Here is a 25,950-nt window from a genome sequence, read left to right as displayed (position 1 = left end):
GCTGATGGAATTGGTTTCTTTAGATGCTCCTGCCCTGACTCTCATGAGACTGCCTTTTGCCCTGTTTTCACATAGTCTGTCCAAGTAAATGTCTATCTGGATTGTCTCTTCTTCCTATGAGACCAGTCCTCAGTCCATGAGGCCCCTACATAGGACTTCATGTGACCGAATTTATACTCCTTTAAAGATCTATCTTTAGTAAAGTCAGTCAGAGACACTGAGAATCAGGACTTTTCTGTTTGAATTTTGGGAGGATACAGTTCAGTGTATTACAAGATAGATTCTAAATATTTTAAGCCTTTTAAACTATGCATCTTTTTCATTTAGTATGAATGTTGCTCAGGTGGTACAAATGAACAAGGATGCTTGTGTTCCAGCACAGTTTTATTTATGGACATGAGATTGGAATTTCATATCATTTTCATACATCATAAAGCAGTCTTAGTTCTTAGTCTAATAATTACAAAAACGTTTCTTATCTCAAAATGCTGTCTAGAAATCATCACTGAACTGTAGTTCATCAGTCCCTAGGAGGAAATATGTTTCTGGAACTTTGTCTAGTAGAATGCTGGACATGACAGCCAGGCCTCACATTGATGTATCAATTTGAGTGGATTTATGTGGGGAACTTGTATCCTGACAAGTACTTCCAGAGTGAACTCAGCTGCTATGGAGATGTTTTGTTCTTTGCTGGGATACACTAGTTCAAATTGAATAAAGTCATCCATCACTGTGAGAGTATTGACTATGCCATCCTTGCCTGATGGCTAGGATAGAAATCACACACACACACACACACACACACACACACACACACACACACACACACTTATTGACTGACCTGACCATCACAAAGCTGCCTGTCTGTGTGGGAGCTTTTTCTGCAAGAGGAGCCTCAAGTATTGTCTATAGTTTCAGAATATTAATGCTTTCTGTAACTGTAAGAGAACAGTATTTCATTAAGGGGTGAATGGACATGCAGAGTTAATGCTCTTACCTACCAAGCCATCACCTCAGACCTATGAGCTTCTCTTTTGTTGTTTTTATCAAGACTGAGTTTCTTTCTGTAGTTCTTGCTGTCCTGGAACTTACACTGTGGTCCAGGCTGGCCTCAAACCCACAGAGATCCACCTGCCTCTGCCTCCCAAGTGCTAGGGTTAAAGGTGTGTAACACCACCTTTAATTCCATCTGTGCAGCAAGTTGAGGGTGTCAGTTAACCGAAATGTGATACCTAGAAGTTATGTCTTCCTTTGATTTACTAGTTTGGTGTTTGTCTTCAGACTTTGTGGTCTCATTTTCATGCCTAACTGAAGAAGAGATAATCTACCTAAGGAAGAATCCAAAACTTTGACTATGTTTCTCATCAAACTGTATTCAAGTTCCTGGGTGTCGTTCCTAGGTCTTGTCATGGTGTTTTTGGGGTAGTAAGATAAGCTGAGCTGGGTGAGGGGTCTTGCAGGGACTGTTGCATGTGAAGTGGGCTGGAGACTTTGCAGAGAACTGGTTTTGTTATTGGTACCTGTTCTGGCAAACCTGAGTTTAGTGAGTGTTTGTTAGTGTTACCTGGGGAAGCCATTTGTGCTCCTTGACCTTTCTACAAAGAGCTTTGGATTTAGTTAAGAAATTGGCTCTTCTTCTGTGTCTCCCTTTGAACTTCCGTGGTATCGTGCTCTTAGAGCAAGAAAGTTAAAGCCAAGTGTTTGATTCAGGAAGCAGAAACCTGATGAGAGGCCTACTGATGGCCTGATAGCACAATTTCAGTTGTGTCCTCACCTGTTTCTGTGTTGGAGAAGACAGCCCATTATTTCTTCCTGTCTCACAGAACAGTTGTCCTGTGCATGAATAACCTCCTGGAATAGACAAAGTAGCCTTAGGGCACATTCTCATACAGTTTTTATGGTCCAGGATAGCTTTGGCTAATTTCTGTAACAGTGGAACACTGTGTTATATTTAGCTCCCAGAAAGATGACACATTCAGACATTTTCAGTGGTCTGGCCCATTGCTTGGTTCCCAAGTCCCAGTCCCTGGATTAGGACTGGAGAGGCTCATAGCATAGCTTCAGGGCTGGGCACTACTTGGTAGCATCTGCATAAAATTGGCTGCATACTACTCATAGCCAGCCTGTGTGACAGGTTCAAGTCAGTGGTGGGGCCAGAAGATTTCAATGATCACCTTGTATTACCTCCCTGCGTACAATACTAGGATCTATTCAGAGTCCTCTCAAAGCAGGCGCCAGCCTTCATTTTCCCCAAATAACCAGAACTAGGTTCACAAAAGAAGCACAGGTTGCACTGCTGATGTCACTATAGAGGCTGCAATAGGAAGCATCTGCTCCTGGGCACCTTGACATTGTCTATTCTCATTCACCTCTTTGCCTGTGTTCTAGCAAATCATTTTCCTTATGTGAATTTACTCAGACTCACTTCTTCAGAGAATGAGGTAGAGTGTTTCTTTTATCTAATTTACAGGGTTGGTAGTTGCAAAGACCAGTTCACAGTTAAAAACACTAAAGAAAGTCCACATTGTGAGTCTTTTAGAGACAAAGATCCCTGTTGATTTCCTAATTGTTCAGTCTGAGGAGACATGATGGCTAGAGAAGAATTGTCTCATTTGACTCAGTAAAGCATTTGAACATCTTCTTGTGAAGGATTCCTCATGCTGAGAACCAAGAATTCCGCTCATGCTGTGCTTAAGGTCACAGTGATGGGAAGTATCAATTCCCCAAGTAGATCTCCAGACCTGTAAATATAAAGGTTAATGTTTTTCCAAGGGCTACTTCTCAGGGGTGTATCTTACCTACTAGGGGCACACCATACATTAATTTTGAGTTTCCTGAAAACACTACATTCTGGAGGGTGAGGTCTGGTAAGTGAAAGCTTACAGGTAGGACTGTTACTTCATATGTATTTCAATTTTCCCACACAGCATCAAGGTTATACACTCAATCAAAACCTGTTGATTGTTGGAAAGCCCTGCTTCTTAAGGTCTAAGTCTATAAGTTATCCATGTCTGGATAACTCATATGAGTTCATAGCAAAATGGAGGAATCCTTTTTCTAGCAGGACTTTTTCTTTGACTTTGTCTCAGAAGCCTGACCTGAGGAAGAAAAGGAGCCCTTGGCAAACCTACAAATTCAACTTCCTCTTTCACAATAAAAACCCACCTAGCATGTACCTGAGATTCTTAGAACGCTTCCTTGTACAAATGCATTAGGCTCCAGCCAATGATTTTACATTCATCCTGAAAACTCCTTCTTACTCTCCATGGTTCATACACGATAACTTTGAATGAAGAGTATTTGCACAAGCTGTTTCACTGAAGATTGTCAGGGAAGGCCTTTGTCTAAAAGAGCTGTAACAGTAAAATTCTCAGAGAAGCACCCTCACCTCCCAGATTAAGGATGGATCCTGCAGACACCACCTGTTCTAGGCTCTGTATCATCGTTCCAGCTCTGTGTGCATCAGAGTCTGGACACCCTGAAGGAGGAAGTTGAACCCCAAACCACAGCTGGACCCAATGAAAGCACATATGTGAAACCACAGTTGATGCTATTGATTATCATGGAGGTTATCTAGATGAAAATATAACCTCTTGTTTCTCATTGTCCAGCTCTACATAGGACATTTCTCTAAATAAAGAATGTATATGCATTTATTCATAGGCTCCTGGACTTAATGGTCCAAAGAGGGATTTGTTCAAGCTGTTTTGAATCATTGATTCTAATTAATAAAAGATTGGTCTACTTACCCATAATTCTACATATATTTCCTCACAAACCCCAGAACTACCTCCATATATTCTATCCAGTCTTATAGAAAATCATGCAAGCTCCAATATAAGGCCTTGCCCTAGCTGGTGAGGTTGGTTGAATTACAACCCAGGAAGTCTTTTTATTTATTGGTAATATCATGGCTAATTGTCATGATTTACTTTGATATTTGAATGTCAATCTTGACCCTAAACTTGAGACAAGGATTATTTGGCTTTAGCTTGTTTTTACATGTGTCCATTACCTTTTCCCACAACATATAGGAATATCAATCACATTTCTTCTGCCAACCAGTAGGCTCTTCAGGCCATCAGAGAACTAAGCTGTCTCAGCAGGATGTAGTTAAAATTATACTCTATGGATTGATTTTTCCCCCTGGATTTGTATGTTACAACTGAGATTCCATATGGTAGAACAAAAAGGAAGGATTTTTAGGATGTGATTAAGTAAGAAGATTCTGTTTTTAAGGATGTCAATATGAGCAAACAGGGATCTAGGAAACTTGCTAGACCTACATTTCAAAATTTGCCTCTTTTTTTAACCTGTCACCTAACTAGGAACACAGCAAGAGATCAATGGGATTGATTTTGGACGTTCTAGGTCCTAGAGTTGTGAGAAACAGCTGTATGCTGTTTATTCATTACTCAAGCCCAGGTGTATAGTTATAACACATGAATTAACTGAGATGACATCTTATTGCCCTGCCTGGGTCTCCAAAACAAACTGCTTGATTCTTTTGTTCCTTTTGTATTTCTTTCTTTTTCATTGAGAATTTCACACATTTGTATAGACACATTTTGATCAAACCTATCACTTTTTTCTTCAAATTCATCTTCCATTTTACCCATAACTTCCTTCTCCCAACTTCATTCCCCAGCAGCCATTGATTACCAGTAGCTTCTCAGCTTTGGGTGCAACTTCAAGAGTCCCTTTCTTATTCATGATGAGTTTAGCTGACTTGATCTTGTGCATGCAGTCACATTTGTGAGTTCATGTATGCAGTGGCTTAAATGTTTACCAAATACCATTTCACTGAAGATATCTACTACTTCTGGCACTATTTATCTATTTATTAAATCAAATCGTAATTTTTACTTATGCACACAGGGGTTATAAACACAAAAAGGTAGGATGTGGGGAAGGGGATGATGACACCAGAGTGTGGGTGTTCAGGGAGAGTACAGATACCTTTCAGAACAGGGTATTGGCTGGGTGAAGGTTCAGGGGACAGGTCACTATGACTTTGCCTATGATTCACTTGTCCTTATCTAAGTTGGTACTATCCGCCAAGGCTACCTATTTACAAGGTCTATGACTACTCAGGCTGGTAAATTTCCACAAAAGCTGCCTGTTTACCACAGCTTATAGCCATCTGTTTCAATGGTTTTCCACAGAGACCCAAGACTTGGTGTTAGTATACATGTATGACAGGCCTATTGCTGATTTTAGGCCTGTGGCTGATTTTAGGCCTTCAGTGTATAAGCAGGGCTGCCCCTGACATCTGCTCCATTCTCTAAATATAGAGGTGCTGTGGCGATTCTAATCTTTTGAAGGTGGGGATAGAGGCCTGACCGCCAGTAATTGAAGGGGACTTTGTAGTGACTCCAGTCCCCCTGTCGTTGTCCAGTGAGGCATAAGGGCCATACCCATCCCGATGTCTTTTTCCTGGAGAAGGGATACTTTAGACATCATACCCTATGCAGTCAGGCTTGTCCCTCAGGGAAGCCAGAGAGATATTTTTAACTTTTATTTATATTCCCTTGCTGTGCTTAGCCTCGCAGCCTAATCAAGAATTCAAATCACCAATCAAAGAGGGTTCTGGGTGGCCCCTCCCTGCTTAGTCTATGGGTAGAAGTCCCCTCTTTTAGGTTGGGTGGAGGTGGGTTTTGGGAACACCCTGGATAGAGTAACAACCTCATCTTGAGTCTCGTGGTCCTCCATAGTTAACTTATGATAATGTATCTGAATAGGTTTTGCTACCAAATTATCTGTACTTACAACTTTTAATCTTCTCTTTTATGATTATCCATGATTCTTGGAAAAAGAGGGTATAATATAAATGACCTAGTTAGATGTGAAATTTACACATTGATTAATTGTAGGTTTTTGTGTTAATTTCTGTCTATTGTAAGCTTTGAGAGTAGAGAACTGCCCTAATATATGGATATAACAATAAAAACCTGGGGGAGAGTTTATTATGATATATACTTAGTATTAGGTTCTGCTAATAGATATTAGGTTCTGTCTATGTCTACATCCTATGACATAAACATACATTTTTGGCCTAGTTAATGGTACAAGATGTAAATTCTCTTTTGTGAAGAATGTTTAAAATCTAGCCATAAAGTGGTTCATTATTTCCATAACATTTGTGCCACTGTTGCATCAGTGGGCATACCTTGTGAGGTCATTCATTATTGTAGCTCAATGGGACCATATCTAGATACATTGTTGATCACTCTTCCCAACCCAGTAGCATGCACAATGCATTCTAACACTATGAAAGCTAGCCAACAGGAATGAAACTTTCAGGTCAGTATCAGCTTGACTTTTCCATGTTCTGTGGCTCAAGAATGTGGTGTCTTCAGCAGTAAGATCTTGCTAACAAGTTCTGGATATAACCTGAAATAACTGCAGAAGCCTGCAGAGTAAAAGGTAACCACTGGAGGAGGAGGGAGAAGGAGCTCAAGATAGAGACATCAGAGCACAGGTGCAAGAAAGGGGAAATGAAAAATTAAGGGAGACCTTATCTGGGGAATGGAGAAAAGGGAGTAATACAGAGGAAGTGAGAAGAAGGAAAGGTCAATAACATTGGGGTGGACAGAGAGACATTATTTTATAAGTTTACTTTACACACACACACACACACACACACACACACACACACACAGCATGGGAGGTAGGGAGAAATAGAGACAAGTGACAGATGATAGATGGCAGAGATGATAGATCTAGATAGAGAAGAGGTATCAAATGTAATTATGTCACATGGGGTGTTAACGATGTCCCCAAGAGACATAGACTATCTGAAAAAAAAATCTCAGAGTTAGACATGTAAGACTCATTTTGAATTTCTGGTCTGGGAGATTTGAATTGCTAGTCAGTCTAAGAGATTTTTGAAACCAATGTTTGTTATTGTATTGCCCTTGGCTGCATCCCAACATGTGAAAGTAAGACCCTATTGTTGAGAACCAGAAATAGTTGGACACAGAACTTGTTGGGATTGAGCTGTACCTGGTCTGGAAGCCTTCTCACTCGAGTACTGGTTCTCATTGTATTGGAAGATGCTATATAAACTGCCAAGGAGAAAAGCAACCAATAGTGCTAACCAGTTGTGATGACTGCAAACCACAATAATGACCTGGAAAGATAGTCCCAATGTTACAACAGTGGCACTTTTATCTTGCAGGTAACCAAAAGCTAATTTGGAGTTAAGGCCTGATCAATAGCAGAGAAATCATGACTGGTATTGTCAACCTAGCTAACTAACTGTGGGTAGAGATGTCATTGACCATAGAGGAAAACCTACTACTGTCATTTCCTAAACCAATCTCGTTCTGTTTTAAGGCATTTTATAACCTGTAATGACTTTCCCATATCCTACCACTTTGGGCCAGAAGTCAAAACTTAGCCCATACATCACCACCACTTCCTATATCATCAAAGAACTCTTCTAAGTTAGACACATGCAGATTATTAATGCATGCTACTGCTAGTAATTTTATATATACCACAGTTCTCTGAAAATTTTAAGTGTTCTGACCTGTTCTGGTCTGTGCTGTTCCACGCTGCCCCTTGTTTTGGGCACCAAGTGACCCAGTCCATTCGGGTCCTGGTCTAGCAAGAGAGAGAGTAGGGATGGAAGGGCAAGAGACACGAAGGATGGAGACAAGACAGAGAGTCTGTTCAAGTCCTGTTTATTAAAAGGAAATCATGGGTATATATAAGCACAAGCAGAGAATGCAGCTGAAGACACTTTACCACGTGCACCTTGCAGCTGGGGGCATTAAACAACAAAACAAGATATGGGAGAAAAATAAGATGTTTAACAGAGTGTGCTCAGCTGTTGTAGGCTGTTGAAAACAAGTCTCTTTTCAGGGCATATGGCCTGAGATGGCTGTAAAGATGATAGCTGCTTTCCACTAGGAGTGGGCTCTCAACAGACCCCCCCATTTAAATTTTTTTTCAAAACGGAATGGTGGGAAAACTTATGGAAACTGTGCCTGCCTTATGCCAAAACAAAAGATCCCAGCCTCCCTTTCCTCTTTTTGGATACTCAACAGCCATTGGTTGAGCTCCTGTCTTAGGATGGTGAGACCTCCCAGTTAGGGGCAAGGGTCTTGAGGTGTTCTCTTACCTGTCATTGACTATCTGGCTTAGCGAGTTAGGGGTTAACCCTTGTCAGTCTCTATGATAGAGGTTTTAGAGTCCCCTACTTCTAGCCTGTAATAAGAGACATGTATGGGTTTCATCTGAAAAGCGTCTATCTGTTGTCATACAAAAGCCATCAGTTTGTTAAACAACATGAGTGCGAGAGACAAGAGACTTAACAATGCCTGAATGGTCGGTATAAAGGCAACACTCTTTTTAAAGGGCAACACACATTTCCCCCTGTTGGAGAAGTTAAAGTCTATGACTTGTACCCAGAAATTTTGAATTAATGGAAGAAATTATACCAATGAAACCCTTAAATTTGCATCAAAATTTTGTACCATCAAAGAAATTATAACTTCAGCTTAGTAACAATTATTTCTATCAATAAATTATGGCCATGTAATCAACTTTAGCTCTTCCTCCCTTTTCCAATAAAACCATTATTTTCCCTAGAAAGACAACCTAATATTAACCACCTCAGTCCCAAGTCCAGGGAATTGGGATGCCGACTCTTCATTAACTTCTTCAAGCTGAATATGGGCATTGAGATATTAGAAGAGGGGTGAGGGGAAGGGTAAATTGATAAGCCTCTGATGTCTGTCTTAACTTCATCCAGCTGGAAGTCCAGGACATCAGTGGATATGCAGGTGACAAGAAGATTCATTCACCAAGGCTGTGTATTCTGTAATATACAAATCTCAAAACAAATTTTAGTATCAAGAGAATTATTTTGTTTAATTCTCTGCAATCTAGTCTTCCGGAGGCCTACCTCTGTCATATCCAATCCATATAATTCTAAAAGATATAACTACTACCTTTATGACCTCTTCAGAAAACATATAGAAAAACCTTTTTTTCCCTAATCTGCCTATCCTTGAGCCAGTAACCAGAAAAGCCTTTACATTGACCTTTTTATCCAGAGTAGAAATATAACTACACAACTCAGAATCACACCCATTTTGAAAGTTAAATCAATCTAACACAACTGATTAACACTATCTTTCTGTTCAGCTCTCTGCCTAGAGCAATCTTCTATTTTTCTATTTATCTGTTTGGCTCTCTTGACTCAGAATAGCCTGCAATTTATTCCTTGCATCTTTAAAGCCAGATGAAAATCATCTGTTCCTGCTGACTTATTTCTTGCCCCATTTTTGTTACTATGACCTGCTGGTCTCGACACACTAGGTTCCTGCGGTGATCACCTTTGTTTCACTTCTGAATTTTTGGCAGATTCTTCGAGTAATGTCCCTCACTGGATCTTTTGTTCTTGCTGCCTTGCGTTGAGTGCCAAGACCAAGCCAGCTCTGTCAGTCAACAGGTTCTTCAGCGTAGGAGTGAGGATGCATGCTTCCAATTCCTGCGGTGTCCTTCACTGTATCCCACTTACTGGAGCTCCAACGTTGAGATGCCACTATGTCCCGACCCGTTCTGTCCCATGTCTGGGGGCCACTTTGTCCCAGCCTGAGCTGCTGCTCTGGTCCATGGGACCAGCAAGAGAGAGAGTGGGGATGGAAGATCAAGAGACATGAAGAATGGAGACAACACAGAGAGTCTATTCAAGTCTGGTTTATTGAAAGGAAACCCTGGGTCTATATAAGCACAAGCAGGGGAATGCAGCTGAGGTCACTTTTACACGTGCACCTTGCAGCTGGGGGTATTAAACAACAAAACAAGATATGAGAGAAAAATAAGATGTTTATGAGAGTGTGCTCAGCTGTTGTAGGCTGTTGAAAACAAGTCTCTTTTCAGGTATATGGGCTGAGTTAGCTGCAAAGATGATAGCCGCTTTCTGCTAGGATTCGGCTCCCAACACTGACCTTGAGTTTTCATTGCATTTTCTTAGTGTGGTAGAAAGTTTAGTATCATAATCTTCTTGGTGCAGTTACTCTACTTAGATACCTCTTCTAAATTTGAACTAGTTGATAGAATGAAGTCGTTTTTTGCTTGTTGGTTGTCTCACAGCAGCATTTTAGTATCACAGCACAAAAGACCATTCAGGCACACTCTACAATAGGACTCTCAAAAGCTTGCTCATTGAGGTTGTTTCCTCTTTGGAGAAATGTCTTGACGTCTATAAAACATTCTTATAATACAAAAACAGAAACAAAAAACACAGGACTTTGGCATTTATTCTTGTTCTCCTCTCTGTACATGTGCCCTTTACTTTTCCATGCTCCAAAGTTATTAATCAGAACGATCTTTGGAGATGCTCCATTTTTTTTCCACATAAGAAACACCTTACGACTGCCTTTATGGTTAAGTAAAAACTTGGCATGTTATTTAAAACTGATGCCAGAGTCAAGAAGAGGGAAAACTATGAGAACTACCTTTGGGGACTTGGGTGATTTAATTGTAGATTTCTTGACTTGTTCAGACCATATATTTGCAGATTATTTTTGAATTAGTCATTTGCTAAGCATAAAACATGTTAAAGAATGTTCAAAGATTAAGACTGCCTAGAAGAAAGACAATTTATTGTGTCTAGCTTGTTTATGTTTTCTATGTAGCTGATAATTGGTCTATAATGTGGAGATCTCAAGAAAGAGCAGAACTAAATGATTAGAGCTGGGCACTTTCACTGAATATATGATCATTAATAAAGAGTGTATAATATTATCCAGAAAGAAGACTACAGAGAGGAAAAAGTATAGGCCCAAAGTCAGAACCCAGACACAGCATAAGAAGAAATACTAGAGGGCAGAAGGAAGAAAGACTATTAGTAAGCCGATATAAAATTCCGAGCAAGAAATAAAGTCAAGTACAGCAGGAAACTTACATGTTGGAATGGATAAGAAGTGCTCTCCTGGATGTAATTTCATGAGAATCACAAAAATAGGAGCTAGAGTTGAATAGGGCAAGCAGTGAAAAGGAAATTGAAATGTAGGATATAGGCTGAGATTTAAGGTATATTTAGACAAGATATAGTGAGGGAAGAGGGGAGGGTAAAAAGGTAGCAGTTTAAAAAAGGAGAGTAAAAATCTTATGGGGAAATATGAACTGTTGAAAAGAAGTAGAGAATAGTAGGACAGGTCTAAGTGAAAAAAAGAATAAGAGGAAAGAAAGGTGTATAGCTGAGCAGTATAGGATTGTTTTTGTAGAATAATGAAAGTAAATATAAAGACAGGTACATAAACTCATATAATCAAATTAACAATGGAAGGAAATCAAAGCAGTTCACATTTCCTGAAATCTTTCTGAAGTAGGAGAAAGGTCCAGAAGAATTATGAGATAGGAGCTAGTAAGTGGCTTATTGGGCTTTGAAACTGGACCTCACTAAAAATGCCGCCAAGAGTCATCAGGAAATAACCACAGCCTTCAGGAAGAATAACTAATCCATTTTGTCAATATCTTATAGTTACATGATGGAGAAGAATGAATAGCAGATTGTTGGAGACATTCAGAGTAGAGGCATGAAAAGGAAGCGAAGCAGAAAAGCAGGGTTTTGATTAATTTATATGCACTACATAGTTTGGTTTGGGTGGCTAGAAAATGGTCAAGTGTGTGTGTGTGTGTGTGTGTGTGTGTGTGTGTGTGTGTGTGAGAGAGAGAGAGAGAGAGAGAGAGAGAGAGAGAGAACTAATCAAGCAGAGTCAGCAATCTTTGACTTCATCACCATTAACTTTATGATCACTAGATACTAGGGTACATCATGACTTGATATTTGAGCCTTCTATTTCTTATGAACTTTCTCTGCTAGATTAATACTGTTCACAGTAAGACATCATGGACTCTCTACATTCCTAGTTCCCAAGATTTTACTACAGTCTCTAGAATATAAATATACATGTCTAATTGCCTCCTTGGTATTTCTTCTTCAGTGTTGAAACAAACTTGACAAAAGAAAAAGAATCATTCTGAGTGAGGTAAACCAGAGCCAGAAAGGCAAACACAGTATATCCTCACTTATAAGAGGATATTAGTTATTAAATAAATCAATCCACAGGCCCAGATGGGATACGTAAAATGAAAGGCTAAAGTGGCAGGAGAGGTATGCATGGATCTCCCTGGGAAGGATAAATAGAATAGATTTTGCAGGTAGACTGGGGATAGATGGGATGAGAACAGGAGGGATCACAGGATTAGGTTTTGGGGAAAGGATGGAGGGAGACAGTACTGGAAAGATGACTAGAATTGGAAATCACTGTGGGTGGGTTATATGGAAACATAGTACAATGGAATCTCACTGGAATCTCTAGGGAGACCCTAGGGAAGACTCCTGGTAATGGGGGATATGGAGCCTGAACCAGCCATCTTTGGTAACCAGACAAGGCTTCCAGTGGTGGGACTGGGACATCAAGCCAGCCACAAAACATTTGACCTACAATTTGGGTTACAAGATGTGTTGTAGTGATGATGGTGCAGATCTTGTGGGAGCGGCTGATCAATAATTTGTCCAATTTGAAACCTGTGCCATGAGAAGGAGGCCACACATGACACTGCCTGGATGGCTAAGAATCAGGAGGTCAGAGAGCTAGGATAGAACCAAACATAATTGGCCAAAAAAAGTCAATGAAATGATTCCTAATTATAGTCAGCCATCCTTATAGATTGGTGCCTCTCCAAATCATCATTAGAGAGGCTTCATTCAGCAATGAATGAACTTGGGGGATAGTGGGAGGTAGAGTCTTTTGGGTATATGTCCAGAAATGGAACAGGGTCATATGATAATCTTGATTTTAGCTTTCTGAGGAACCTCTGATTTCCACAGTGACATTATCAGTTTGCACTCTTACCAGCATTGAACAAGACTTTCCCTTTTCCCATATACCAATAAACAGTTTTTATAATTTGATTTCTTTTTTTCAGAATTACAAGAGATTTATTTTTTTTAAATCCTCACTTTAAATATCAGGCAACTTAATACGTGCAATTGGGTCCATTTTTAACCATGTTTACATTACATGGATCATAAAGATTTCTTTCATAGCTAAGAAAAAATAAAAAGAAGCCAGTTGCCAAGAAAACAACAAATCATTTGATTTCTTGATGATAATCATTCTGATTAGTGTGAGATGGAATTTTAAAGTAGTTTTAATTTTTATTTCTCTGATAATTAATGATGTTGAACACTTCTAAAAATGTGTATTAGCTGTTTGTATTTCCTATTTTGAGAGCTCTTCAAAATTATAGCCCATTTACTGGTTGTTTTGTTTTTTGAGTTCTTTATGTATTTTAAATCTGATATATAGCCAAAAAATAATTTCTCCCATTGTTTAGTTTGCTTCAGAGAAGAGAACTTTAAATTTCTGTCTTCCTTATGGTGCTTTGAATGAGTGGAAAGGAAAACGTTGTACGTGTGTATATACTCTAACTTTGTGTGTGTGTGTTTTACATGAGTATGTTTGTGTATAAGTATGTGTATAAATTCATTATGCTTAGTCTCTGTAGCAAGTCTCTCACCATTAATTAATCTTGACTAGTTCTTAAATGCAGTGTATGTTTAAAGAGTTCGAGGCTTTTCTCATCTTCATACATCTTTATGGACTCATTTCTTTTTTTCTGAATTGCTTGAGGACCCTGGAATATACATATTATATAGCCATTTCTTCTTAATTGAAACTTATACTCCTGGAAGGAGAAGGAAGGTCCTAAGATTTAGGAAATTTACTTAATTTACCAGGCTTAGAAAGCTCATGACACTTAAAAGATTCACATTTCTCCCAGGATCAGTAATCATGGGGTCACTAAACTGTTTCTCAGGAGGAGGAGACTTGTGAGTGAAGCTGCCCAACTAGAGTTCCAGGTATGTAACTTTTTGAGCTGTGACCAATGTTAGGATAGCTGATTTGCTGATGCAGCTGCTTTGTATCACCCATTTTCTTTATTAAATGATATATTTATTAATTACTTGAGAATTTAGTGCAGTGTCTTTTGAACATATATACTTACCTCTCTACTTTTTTCATAACCACTCTCATCCTTTCCCACCCAACAATAAGTTTTCTGTTTTTTTTCCTTTTCCCATAAAGTTTAGTTTGTGTTGCCCTGTTAGTCTTGTGAATGAAGTCTGGCACAGCATGTCAATTACTCCTTAGGGTTGCCTCTTGGAGTTTCTAGTCTTACCAATGAAAACACTTAAAACAGACTAAAATAGATACCTTACTATGGAAGAGATTGCATGAATGACCCATAAAACATCTGAAAATGAAGCTGGTATTGACCTGGAAGCTTCAACTCTACTAGCTAGATTTCATAGCCCTGAAATGTGCTATTCATGCACCCAGAGAAAGAAATCATCATCTATCTTCTCCAGCTATGATAACAACCTACTTGGAAAGGTATGCCCACTGGTGCAGCTGTAGTAGGAATATCATGGGAATAGCACATGGCACATTGTTTATATCTAAGGATGGCTCCAGAAAATGCAACCCATACCTAGAACTGTTAATGGCACAGAGAACATGTGGGAGATATAGGTCATAGGCTCAAGGGGAGAACCTCCCCTTATTCTTTTTTGTTTTCGAGACAGGGTTTTTCTGTATAGCCCTGGCTGTCCTGGAACTCACTCTGTAGACCAGGCTGTCCTCAAACTCAGAAATCCACACGCCTCTGCCTCCCAAGTGCTGGGATTAAAGGCATGCGCCTCCACTGCCCAGCACCATTATTCTTTTAAATGTCTCTGTGTCAAATAGACTCCTAGTGACTTATTATATCTGTAGATTAGTGCATCTCTCAAATCTCTTCAAATAAACTTCTTTTTCAGTAGATTACTATTAACACAGAGACCCACAACTGATAAATGTGAAGAAAATACATGATCATGGAGTGCTTGTCAATAAATGGGACAACTATATCAAACTCTTCTCTTTCTAATGCTCAGATACCATTGTGGTAGAGGATACAGAAAGATTGTAAGAAGCATAGGTGATAGATGTCTCTAAGGAAACTGTTTTCCACACACAAGAGGGCCCTTGCGTATATGAGATCATAGTAGTTATCACAATGTGTACAAAATTCTGTAAAAGCTCTAGCTAGATAAAGTCCCAGCATTGAGAGGGGAGCTGAGCATTAAGCAATACTTCTGAGGAGCTACTGGTAATTGATGGTTGCTCGTAGAGAGAATTTTCTTTAAAGGCGTAATCCCTGGTATGTCTAACATGCTTCATATATGATAATATTACTCTGAGTTTATAAGTTGCATCAATGGAATTCAATGAGGTCACAAAATGAAAAAGACACAAAATTGTGTGGGTATGGAATTGGTGGATTTGGGAGGAGATCGAAAGGGCCATGAATGTGTATAGAATATAATACCCATTTTTTTTTTATTTAAAAAGAATGAAAGAAAGGGAAAATGTTTTAGTTTTGAATCACTTATGAAGGAAGAATGAAAAAGAAGGACCCCTACCCGAGCTATGTAAGTGTGAGTCATTGAGATAAGAATGAATCTAAGGGGACCCAGTATCACAAATCTCTTGGAACTCTGATCTTCATAAAATGCACCTTAGAAAAATCAGAATCCATTGGAGAAACATGATCATGTAAAATTGATTTGTATGGATCATTTGAAAAACTAAATTAGATTTTTATAAACAGAGACCTATTAAATAAATGTGAAGTTAGTGAAGTCCATACATTTACAGCAAGTTTATATTCTCTAAAAATATCACAGGCACACAGAAATACCAATTTGACAGACCATAGGATAGTGGGCAAGTTTCAAAGATGTCACGATTGTAAATATTCCTATTGTTTTGAATGTTTTAAATATCTTTTGATATGATAATTTCAAGTGTGAAATTCATTCAAGTAAAAATGTATGAAAATGTTAAAAATATGTTCCTTATGAGTGCTAGGATAGTTTCATGTGTGGTTGATCACTTAAATGGCAGTAAAATATGCAGGCCAAGTGTAATTATTTCTACTTGGCAGCGATTTTCTGTAAAAAGTGGTAAGATAAATCACTGCTTATGGTTTACATTGACTCTTTTCAGGGAGAAAAAGACAAGTCTCTTTATTGCTATTGATATTTTTACTTCTTTGGATGAAATATTTCCCACACTACCAACTGTGCTCAGAAATATATTCTGAGAAAACTTCATTAGTTCATTTAAAGATCAATCCATTTTTCAAATTTATACAGTGTCTCTACAGTTAACAATAGATTCCAAACTACATGAGCCCAAGCAACTAAATCTTCATTTATTTTCATTTAAAATCCTAAAGGTAGTCATCTCATGTTATCTGGTTCTGTTCATCCAGGATTTTCAAACTAAACCTGGCTTCATATAACTGGGGTTGGTATATATCACTTAAAAATGCATTAGCACATGCAATATCTATTCTTGTTAAGAATTCAGACAATACCTATGCATCTAAATGTCTACTGGGATAATCAGTTTCATTGCTCCTTGAAGAAATAACCAAGTGTAATTTGTCTAGCAGCTTCCAACAGTGAATGTATTGTTTCAATTCTGAAGGGCTGACGTAAAAGTATCTCTGTAGCAGATCACATCTCTGAGCTAAGGCAGGCTTCTCACAGTGGTAGTTGCAGAGGGAACTTTCTCACTGGGTGTTTTATGTAGTCCCCCCGTCTTCATGGCAGCAAGGTTTCAGTGCTTGTCCATCTTTAAATATTATCATTCCTTAGTATTTCTGCAGCTCTGTTATCAACTGCAAAACTTCTGCTTAAAAATTTTACATTTAATTCTGTAAGAATTTTATGCATTGTATTTTGATCATACTCATTTCCCAGTTCCTCCCACTAACTCTTCCTAGATCAAGTCTTACTTCCTACCCCTCCAATTTATTATTATTATTATTTTTTAAATTAATGGCCAAGTGACTCAACTCAACTTTGTGCTGTCCGTATGCTTCTGGGTACGGGACCATCCACTGGAATATGCATAACCTAAATAGAAAACAAACCCCTAGCAAAAACTGGCTTTCTCACCCAGAAACTCAACTGTTCAAAACTTGACAGTTTGGGGTCTGAGCTCATGAAATGCTCCTGACTTGATACTAGAATGGTGGCTAACTTGATCTTGTGCAGGTCTTTTGCAGACAACCACGGCTGCTGAGAGTTCATGAGTGTAGTGGTTCTTTCATGCCAGCAAGACACTGTTTGCAGCAGTCCTTTCCAATCTCTGGCTGTCACCATCATTTGTCCTCTCTTCTGTGATAGTCCCAGAGCCTTGGGGAATGTGTTATGGTTGTCCATTTTGTAGTTGTGCACTCCTCAGTGACTTATTGCTGCTTTGACTAATTGTAAGTTTTTATATTTATTATTATCTATTCCACACAGAAAGTTCTCCTACGAAGTCTGAGACGGTCACTGAAACACAGGAAGATAGATACAAATTTACAAACAGATTGATATTATGTCCATTGAACAAAGTAATAGTCGTAGGTTCACCTCTAGGGCCTGTGAGCTCCCCAGCAATCCTTGAGTTCTTGACCAGATTTTCAGTGACCTGAATGAGGGTCCTGAACTGATACATGTTGAGGGGGAGGGCCAGGTATGAGAAAGTAAATAAGACAGAAATCTGGAGCCGGGAGGTCTGCATAAGCTGATGGTTCATGGGAGCATATTTATTAAGCAGCACAGCATACTTTATACTGTTTATGGGGTGAAACTGGGAGAAAGTCAGCAGAAATCTAGTACACAACAAGACAAAGTTAGCACAATGGGAACACAGGATATCTCATGTGTGTCAGACTGAGTATATTAATGGCCTACCATAGCCCTACAGAGGGAAAACTCAGGTTCTCAGGAAATTAAGGCTTGACTCCTCTGAGACCCTGGTCTACACCCCAGACTGCACTTTGCCAAGTCGGTCTGAGGGCAAGGACACAGAACTAGCTTCTCCTTTGTTCTTTCATCAGGGCCTCTAAGAAAGCCTTGGGTAAGTCTGCCCCCCAACATTGCAGCACTGAAATACAATCTTCAAAAGCAGTTGGTCTTGGCCAACATTGCAGAGTAGCCTGTCCGACAACATTGTAGTACCTATGTATAATCAGAAGTAGTTAGCTATCTCCAGACATTTTTTGCTAATTACATCCATGAAAATATCTTTTCATCCATGAAATTCAAAGAGTTCACAGATGGGTAAGAATGCTGCTGATGCCACCTTGACCTGACAGTAACCTGGTCAGCACCTTCTAGTAGCATTAGAGCTAGCCAGCTTGGAATAAGCTTCCTGGTCAATAGTAGTTTGATTTTTCTGTATCTTGTGACCCATGTGTGTGGTGTCTTCAGCCATAGTACTTCAAAATCAAGTACTGGTGGGAAACCAAAAGAAAAGACAATATTCTGTATTGTTTTGTGGTCACTTAGATACCTCTGACCAACAACTTGAGGAAAAGTATCCTTCACATGACATTGGGCTTTTTGTTTGGTAACCTATGACTTCTGGGATGAATAGAGTTCCCTTGTAGGTTAGCTCCAATTAAATGTGTAAATACCTCCTTTCAGGCTTGGCTTGTATTTTTTAGTGAAGATTAAAGTTTTAATGCAGTTAGAATTTTTTCCATTCTTTCTTTACTCTACTTGGTGTTTTGTTTACAAAAGTGTCACATATCTCCCCAAGGTTATTAACAATTCTCCTATTTCTACCATACCACAGTGTTTCTTATGAGTCCTTCAACAGAATTGATATGTTATTAGGGGAATTTGGGAATATAAACTTAAAAAATGTATAAAGCTGATTCCTTAAACTGACCTACTGTCTCTCAGTGTCCTTAGTTTCATATATCTGGAGCTGTTTCTGAGTTTTCCACCTTTTCTTTTTTTATCTTGATATCATTTGTAGCACTTTTACCCATGGTTTAACTTTCTAAAATGCTGCAAAACACCAGGCTTGTATTTTTTCCTTTAGCAAAAATGTCTTGGCCTTTTCCATCACATCTCTCTTACATAACTTTTAGGATCAGCTTGAAAAGATCTGAAACAATCTTTAGAATTAGGACATTTACTGAAACATCACTGAGCATATAAATTCACTTAAGGCCAGCCATGACTGATACTGACAATCATAAAGTGAATTTCCTTTTTCACTCCTTCAGGTTGTCATTTGGACACATTTTGGAATATTTACCTGGATCTTATATGTATACTAGAGATTTATTTATAAGTGTTTTATAGTTTATTAAGAATATGCTCTAGCAAATGGAACTTTCTGTTGTATTGTCCATTTTTCTACCTGTATATAGGAAATGGATTTTTGTTGTTATTTTTTGCTTAATTTTATGTGAGACAGTATAATGGTCTATCCACTAGCTGTGGAGTTTAGATGATGTTATATTTTCCTGCTACCTCTCCATGTTATTCTCTTCTTTAAGGGATAACTATAGTTGCCCCTGTTATGAGACCATGATTATTTTCAGTAAACATTGATAAAGAATCTGCTTTACATTGATAGCCTGGACTCACTTTTAGTGCATTACTGATCATATGGCTTGGTTCTAACAATCCTGAAAAGATTTCTGAAAATCATATCATTTTCAGAGGTCAGTAGATAAAGTGCATGTTGCACAAGCATGAGAAACTCTATGTGGATTTCCAGTATCCACAGCTATGTGTCTTAGTGTGAGTCTGAAATCTTGGCTCTGAAGAGATGGAGATAGATAAGAGGATTCCTAAGGGATTAGGAGTGAAAAAGGAAGTCTATTCTATGGGTAGTCACTAGTTTTGAACCAGCAAATGAAATGTCAAGTTTCAGGTCCACTGAGAGATTTTCTCGGAGAAAGTAAGTTGGGGTGTGTGACAGAGGAAGACACTGAATATCTATCAAGGGGCCTTTACAAGTGCATCATGTATGTGGAGGTGTACCTATCCTACTATATATGTTCATAAACACAAACACATACATGTACTATCTCTCCAACAAACAAGTATACAATTGTCAAATAATCTACTGTTCTAATTTGCTTTAAATCAGTGAATGGTTTCAGTTTAAAAGGTGGCTGTTCAGGATAGAATTTGAAGTGAGAACAAAATTCTTCGAGGGCAGTTTTAGAATCATACTGTAAGGAATGCACAAGAAGCATGGATGAGAAGTTATTCCATTCTGCATGCAATTTCACTGATCCTGGATATCACATTACCCTGGAGTATTTGTTGCCATAAGCAGAGTTGGTTTACGAGCCTGAGACCCAAGAGGTCAGGTACTGTGTGCGGCCACATTTCCTATTATTGTTATTTACATTCACAGTGCAACAGAATTGGTTTCTTGTTTCTTTTCATTTAATAATGTTTACATTGTGGAAATAAGATGGTAATAAAATTTGTTGGCAATTTTTAATCTAGCCAGTGAATTCTGTTGTCTCTGTAAATAGAAGAGTTGCTTGGTTGATTTTTGTGGCTTCATTTTTCTCATTCCTCCCCTAGACTGTATCCCTCACCCCATTTTCCAATCAGATTCTAGATGTTGATGTGTTTACCTGAATCACAGTCTCAGTTGAATGCTTCTAGAAACCTAGGCACATTTGTATCAGCCAAGCTTTACAGTGTGCTTGGGGGATTAATTACCAAGTACAGACAAATAAAAAAATGTGCAAAAATTTAAAATGGTTTGATGCAGGCTTAGTGGAAGGGAAATTTGAGTCAGCCTACAGTTATTAATTTAGTGAGGTTAGAAATTACACTTTGTGTGAGTCTGTGAGTGACTTTATGATGATCTCTGTCTCTGTCTCTGTCTCTCTCTCTGTCTCTGTCTCTCTCTCTCTGTCTCTGTCTCTCTCTCTCTCTCCCTCTCATTCTCTCTCTCTCTGTTTCTGCAGGGGAGCATGACTATCTCTTTGTGATTTTGTTTATAGGCACAAGAAAGATATTAAATCCTTTAAATTATGCTTCATATGTCTGTGGAACAATAACATCTTAAACAACACATGTCCTAATTTTATAGTTCATAAGCATTTTTCTTAGTGCAAGCACAAACTAATAGCAAAGCTCCTAGTAGGCAGACTCAGGGTTAGATGAGAAGCTGCCAAGGGCACATGGCATGTTCTTTGAGAAAGGAGACTGTCACTCATCTGCAAAGAGTAGAGGCGAAGTAAATACCCACCCCTCCCATTCTCTTCCCAGCTTATGCTGATGATCAAGGATGTGTTCACAGAGGTAATCTCTCTTTTTCTCTCTACCTTCAAAATTCCCCCCAGGAGCCATAGGAATGTGTGAGTAATTGAAATATTTTGTATAATATTTTCATTTTAGAATTTGACTCTGATGTGAATTTTATGCCTTTAGCATATTTTTAGATATTCATGCTGGGCCTTGTAATTGAGATTTACAAACATTTCTTTTCAGCTAGGCGTTCAGAAGCACATACTTCTGGAAATGTGGCTTTTTGAAAAAAATACCCTACAGGATACACGATGATAAGTGCTTGTCTTTTTCTTTAGCAGCAACTCAAAACAGTACTTTGCATTCTAGTCAGGTTAGATGGAAACTAGAACAAGTTAGAATGCAGCACACAGGCTAATTACTAACTCTTATACCAGAGAACCTTGAACTACATGGTACTTTGCCACTTAACTTTCCCTCTTAATTGTCAGGATTTATTTTTCTACTGTAGTTCAGTTTCATTATTAATACTGATTACTATATAATCAACCTTCTTGGAAATATGTTATCATAATACTCATTTATGTGTAGAAAAGTTTATACACATACACATGCACAAATTTACATACATACATACATACATACATTTGTATGTATATATACATGTGTTTAGATCTATATGAAGAAATAGTTCTTCTTCCAAATTCTAAGAAGAGGATTCTTTCTTATTCTAAACTGGAGATGGCATACCCAAGTATCTATAAACCAGAGCAGAAGTACTATAACTCAGCAGTGGCAGCTTCTTTTGGTTGTTATTCATGGTAATCCCATGCTCATGGTACTCTGGGCAGCTTTTGGGAAACTTGAGGTAAAAAAAATCCTGTTCTGCAGAGGTAGGTAGCACTGTCCATAAACTAGATGGAAAACTTATAGATCAAATGGCTCTTTTTCTTTTTTGGGAGGATGTGTGTGTGTGTGTGTGTGTGTGTTCATGTGTGTGTGTGTATGTTGGGGTGCTAACCCTTGGTATATATGTAGAACCACAGGTCACCTCTAAGTATCTTCCTATATTGTTTTCGACATTAAATTATTTTTAATTAAAAATAAATATCAGGTGGACACTTGATAAGTCCACCATAATTTAGGGCATGCCCCATACCCTGAGTATTTAAGTAGCACATAATGGAATCCATGGAGATGAGGAAGAGAAGAACATAAAATTAGGTAAATTGGGGTTTTGGAAGTTAGGGATATGTCTAAGAGTGGTTCTGGGACGAGAATTTCAAAGAATTAAAATATTATCATGAATAATATTTTAAAGTAATAAAAATAATATTATAAAGTAAAAAAAAAAGAAATCACATGATATACTTTAGTCACATTCTTTCTTCTCCACCAACTTTCTTCAGGTAGTATCCTGCTCCCTACCCACCAATTTCATATTCTTTCTCTCTCAAGAAACAAAAACAAGGGCACTTTCACTTTGGGAACATATCAGTGTCTTGCTCAGCCATCATCAGAGAAGTTTTCTCCTGCAGCAGATGAGAACAAATACAGAGACCCACAGCCAGACATTACACAGACAGTGAGAGACCTTGGAACACCCATCAATGAGATGTCTCTATAAACTCTTTTCCCTACAGGCTAAGTAAATGCCATGGAAGAACAGATAGAAGAAGTGTAATAGCTAGAAGTGATGGAGAATACCAAAGGCCCTCTGATTCAACTGAGCAAAACTCTTAGGAGCTCACAAAGATTGAGACTACATGCACAGGGCCTGCTTAGGTATGTGCCAGGTCTTCAGTGTATATACTATGGCTTCATTTAATGTTTTATGGGATTCCTGAGTATGTGAATGAGTAGGTCTCTGATTCTTATGTCTGCTCTTTGGTTCTTTTCCTTTTTTTTTTGTCTTTTTTCAATTCTCCTGTGACAGATTTTGTTTTATTATTAGTATAGTAGAGTACAGTATAGTACAGTAATATCTTCTAAGCATGTTTGTTTTTAATGAAAGACCGAAAGGAAGTGAATTTGAATGGAAGGGGAGGTAGGAGGAACTAAGAGGAGTAGAAGAAGGAGAAATTGGAATTAGGATATTTATGTGAGAAAAAAGTCTATTTTTAATAAAAAGAAATGGCCCCAAAATCAAAACCACAAAAACAAGACAAAAGAAAACAAAACAAAGCACCAAAACAAAACAAAGAAACCCACACAAAACCGTGGAGCATGTTTTTTATTGGTAAACTACTCCTTCCCTGGAGTGTGGTTGATATGCCTAGTGCTACTTCCTTATATGGCTGATTTTCTCTCTTTAAACAGGTATCCTCTTTCTAACTTACTTTTTGATACAGGGTCTTGAATTGAACCTGGAATTTGACATTGACTACCAACCAAAGCTTGTACAAGACTGCATCCTTAGTGAGGATTATAGATGCATGTTGTGACCAAGCCAGCTCAGTCAGTCAACTGGGTCTCAAAGGATGGAGTGTGGATTGAAAAAGAAGAAAAACAATTAGACAAAATTATAACATGACTCCAGTCAGTACTGAGGCTGAAGCAGCTTTATTCTTTCCCAGTCTGCTTTTATATCATTCTAGGTACATCCAAAAAACATGGTCAGTTCTTAGATCAAAGACAAAGTAATCAAGCGAAGTAGTAAACAAGAAGATCACACAAGACAGTAATCAAGCAAAGTAGTAAGCAAAATGATCACACAAGGAAATAATTAAGTAAAGTAGTAAGCAGAGATCGCATAAGGTAGTAATTTACAAGCTAGTAAACAAAGCCCCATGGTTACTGTTTCTAATATTCTTATCTGAGCCTACTTCCTTGTCTGAGCCCAGTGACAAATGCCAAATTCCTAGAAGCTGCACAAAAAGCTCTCAACAGTGTGGCCTTGTCAAGTTCTCTTACATGGGTGCCAATCTAAACTCAGATCTTTATATTTGCACAGCAAGAACTTCACTCATTGAGCCATTACTCCAGACCCATTTTTGAGCATTTATTGGCTCTGGTGTCAGAGACTTTGTTAGCTGCTTAATTAGGCACTAACACTAAACAAAAATGAAGGTTCCTGGTGAAGAGCAAAGATCTGACCATTATGAAAACAAACCATTTTATGGGCTTCCTGGTTATCAGGAAGTTGTGATTTTCCTGAGTTGCTTCTTCAGGTGGGAGATGGACAAACCTGTACACTTTTCCTTCTCTTTGTACAAAATTTTATATGTAAAGGGATTAAGTCAGTGCCTTGGAATTCAGTGAAATAAAGGGTAGACTATAAAACCATCATCACTGAGCTAGAATGTGACACCTGTACATTTTCAATTATCTGCCCCAGAACAAATAGTCCATAAGAAGGATCTTATTAATTCCAATGCCACCACATACAAGATAGCAATTTTGTTTAGGCCAGAGTTGTTAGTGTGATTTTAAAGCTAAAAGTTATAGCAAATACAACTTAGGTAGGCCTTACATCTCTAGAAGCAAAATAAAATAGAAACAGACGCATGTATATATTTTAACGTTTGTCTTATGTAAAACTCTTCCAACATCTTTGAAAATTAATTATAGATAGAAACAAAGAACATGAAACTGAAAAGAAGCAGAGTTATTTTGGACTTTACTGTATGTAGGGCGGCAACTACCATCAGTTACATTTTCTGGAGACACCATCAGGTAGGGAAATGGGAAGCATTTGACTGGGAATCGGATGCTCCAGATTTGCCCTGACTGGAGGCTGTTTACATGAGGAACATGAAGGTGAGACAACTTATGTTGATTGCTTTGGGGAGTTGTTTCTAAGCTGTACAAGGGGGCAACATTAAGGATGCTGTCAGTTGTTAAATAAGACATTATTCTTACAAGGGTTATTGTTGACTTCCCAGACTGTCTGCTGGAGGCACTGGTCAGAATGGCCCCAAATCCACTTGGTTTATAACAGAATGGTTTCCTGAGCTAATTGTATAGACTATGGGTCAGAGTTCTATTGTAGCTGTGGTCTATTCATTATTTATTTTTATATGCAGTCTGATAATTGCAGGATGGTGAGGTATCCTAATTAAGATACTGAAACACATGAAAAAGCCTCTCCATTACAGGGACAAACCTAACCAGAGATTTATTTATACATAAAAGACTCTCTTTGTGCTCTTGTAATAGGGTAGTTCTGATCTTAATTTTTTTGGACCGAGCCAGGCCATAGTTAGAAATGTTTAGCTGAAAGAGAAACTTCCAAACTGACAACGAAGGAATCTAATTTATTTAGGTTTGCAATTAGAACAAAAGTGATTGGTGAAGACAATGGAGATGATGAATCATTTCAGAGCAAAATGTGGAGAGATGCTAAAACCAAGGACAAAAAGATTCTGGAAATGAAAGTCAGGAGAAAGACAGGCTACAGAGTTCTCAGTAAAAATAATGGATGCCTCACAGGCAAGGCATGTGATCAGCTCCCACTTGGAATGGAATTAAAAAGACCAGTAGAAAATTACAAAAGTACAAGAAGTAATTATAAGGAAAGTCAGAAATGAGATTGAAAAGCACGTTACAAAGAATGAGCTTAGTGTCTGCAGCAAGATGTAAAGCAGGGGTTTCATCAGAAAAGATGCTAAAATGGTCCTGTACTTCAGAAGATATACAAGTTTTGATCTGGGTAGTTTGAGTAAAGGTTGGGTGGTTTTCATTATAGAAGACTCTCTCTCTCCTGTCTCTTTTTCTCTCTCTCTTTCTTCCTTTTATTTTTGTGAAAGCTTTTGAAAGGTAGAGTAACTATGAGTTCAATATTAATCAAATAGCAGGAAGAA

The 25,950-nt window shown here is 38.3% G+C and overlaps 1 protein-coding gene across 1 annotated transcript in view; it reads right to left on the bottom strand.

The window, feature by feature from the left end:
- Positions 1-10,139: 10,139 nt before the first annotated feature.
- The window catches only part of LOC114622544 (putative protein TPRXL), a 97,311-nt gene continuing 81,500 nt past the window's right edge, over positions 10,140-25,950 (bottom strand). Inside the window, 1 exon segment of the mRNA XM_028768960.1 lies at positions 10,140-10,228. Coding sequence (XP_028624793.1) covers positions 10,140-10,228 — 89 coding nt within the window.

This window comes from Grammomys surdaster, unplaced genomic scaffold, assembly GCF_004785775.1.
Source record: "Grammomys surdaster isolate TR1022 unplaced genomic scaffold, NIH_TR_1.0 189, whole genome shotgun sequence".
Classification (NCBI taxonomy): domain Eukaryota; kingdom Metazoa; phylum Chordata; class Mammalia; order Rodentia; family Muridae; genus Grammomys; species Grammomys surdaster.
This window is presented reverse-complemented; position numbering and strand designations above follow the sequence as displayed.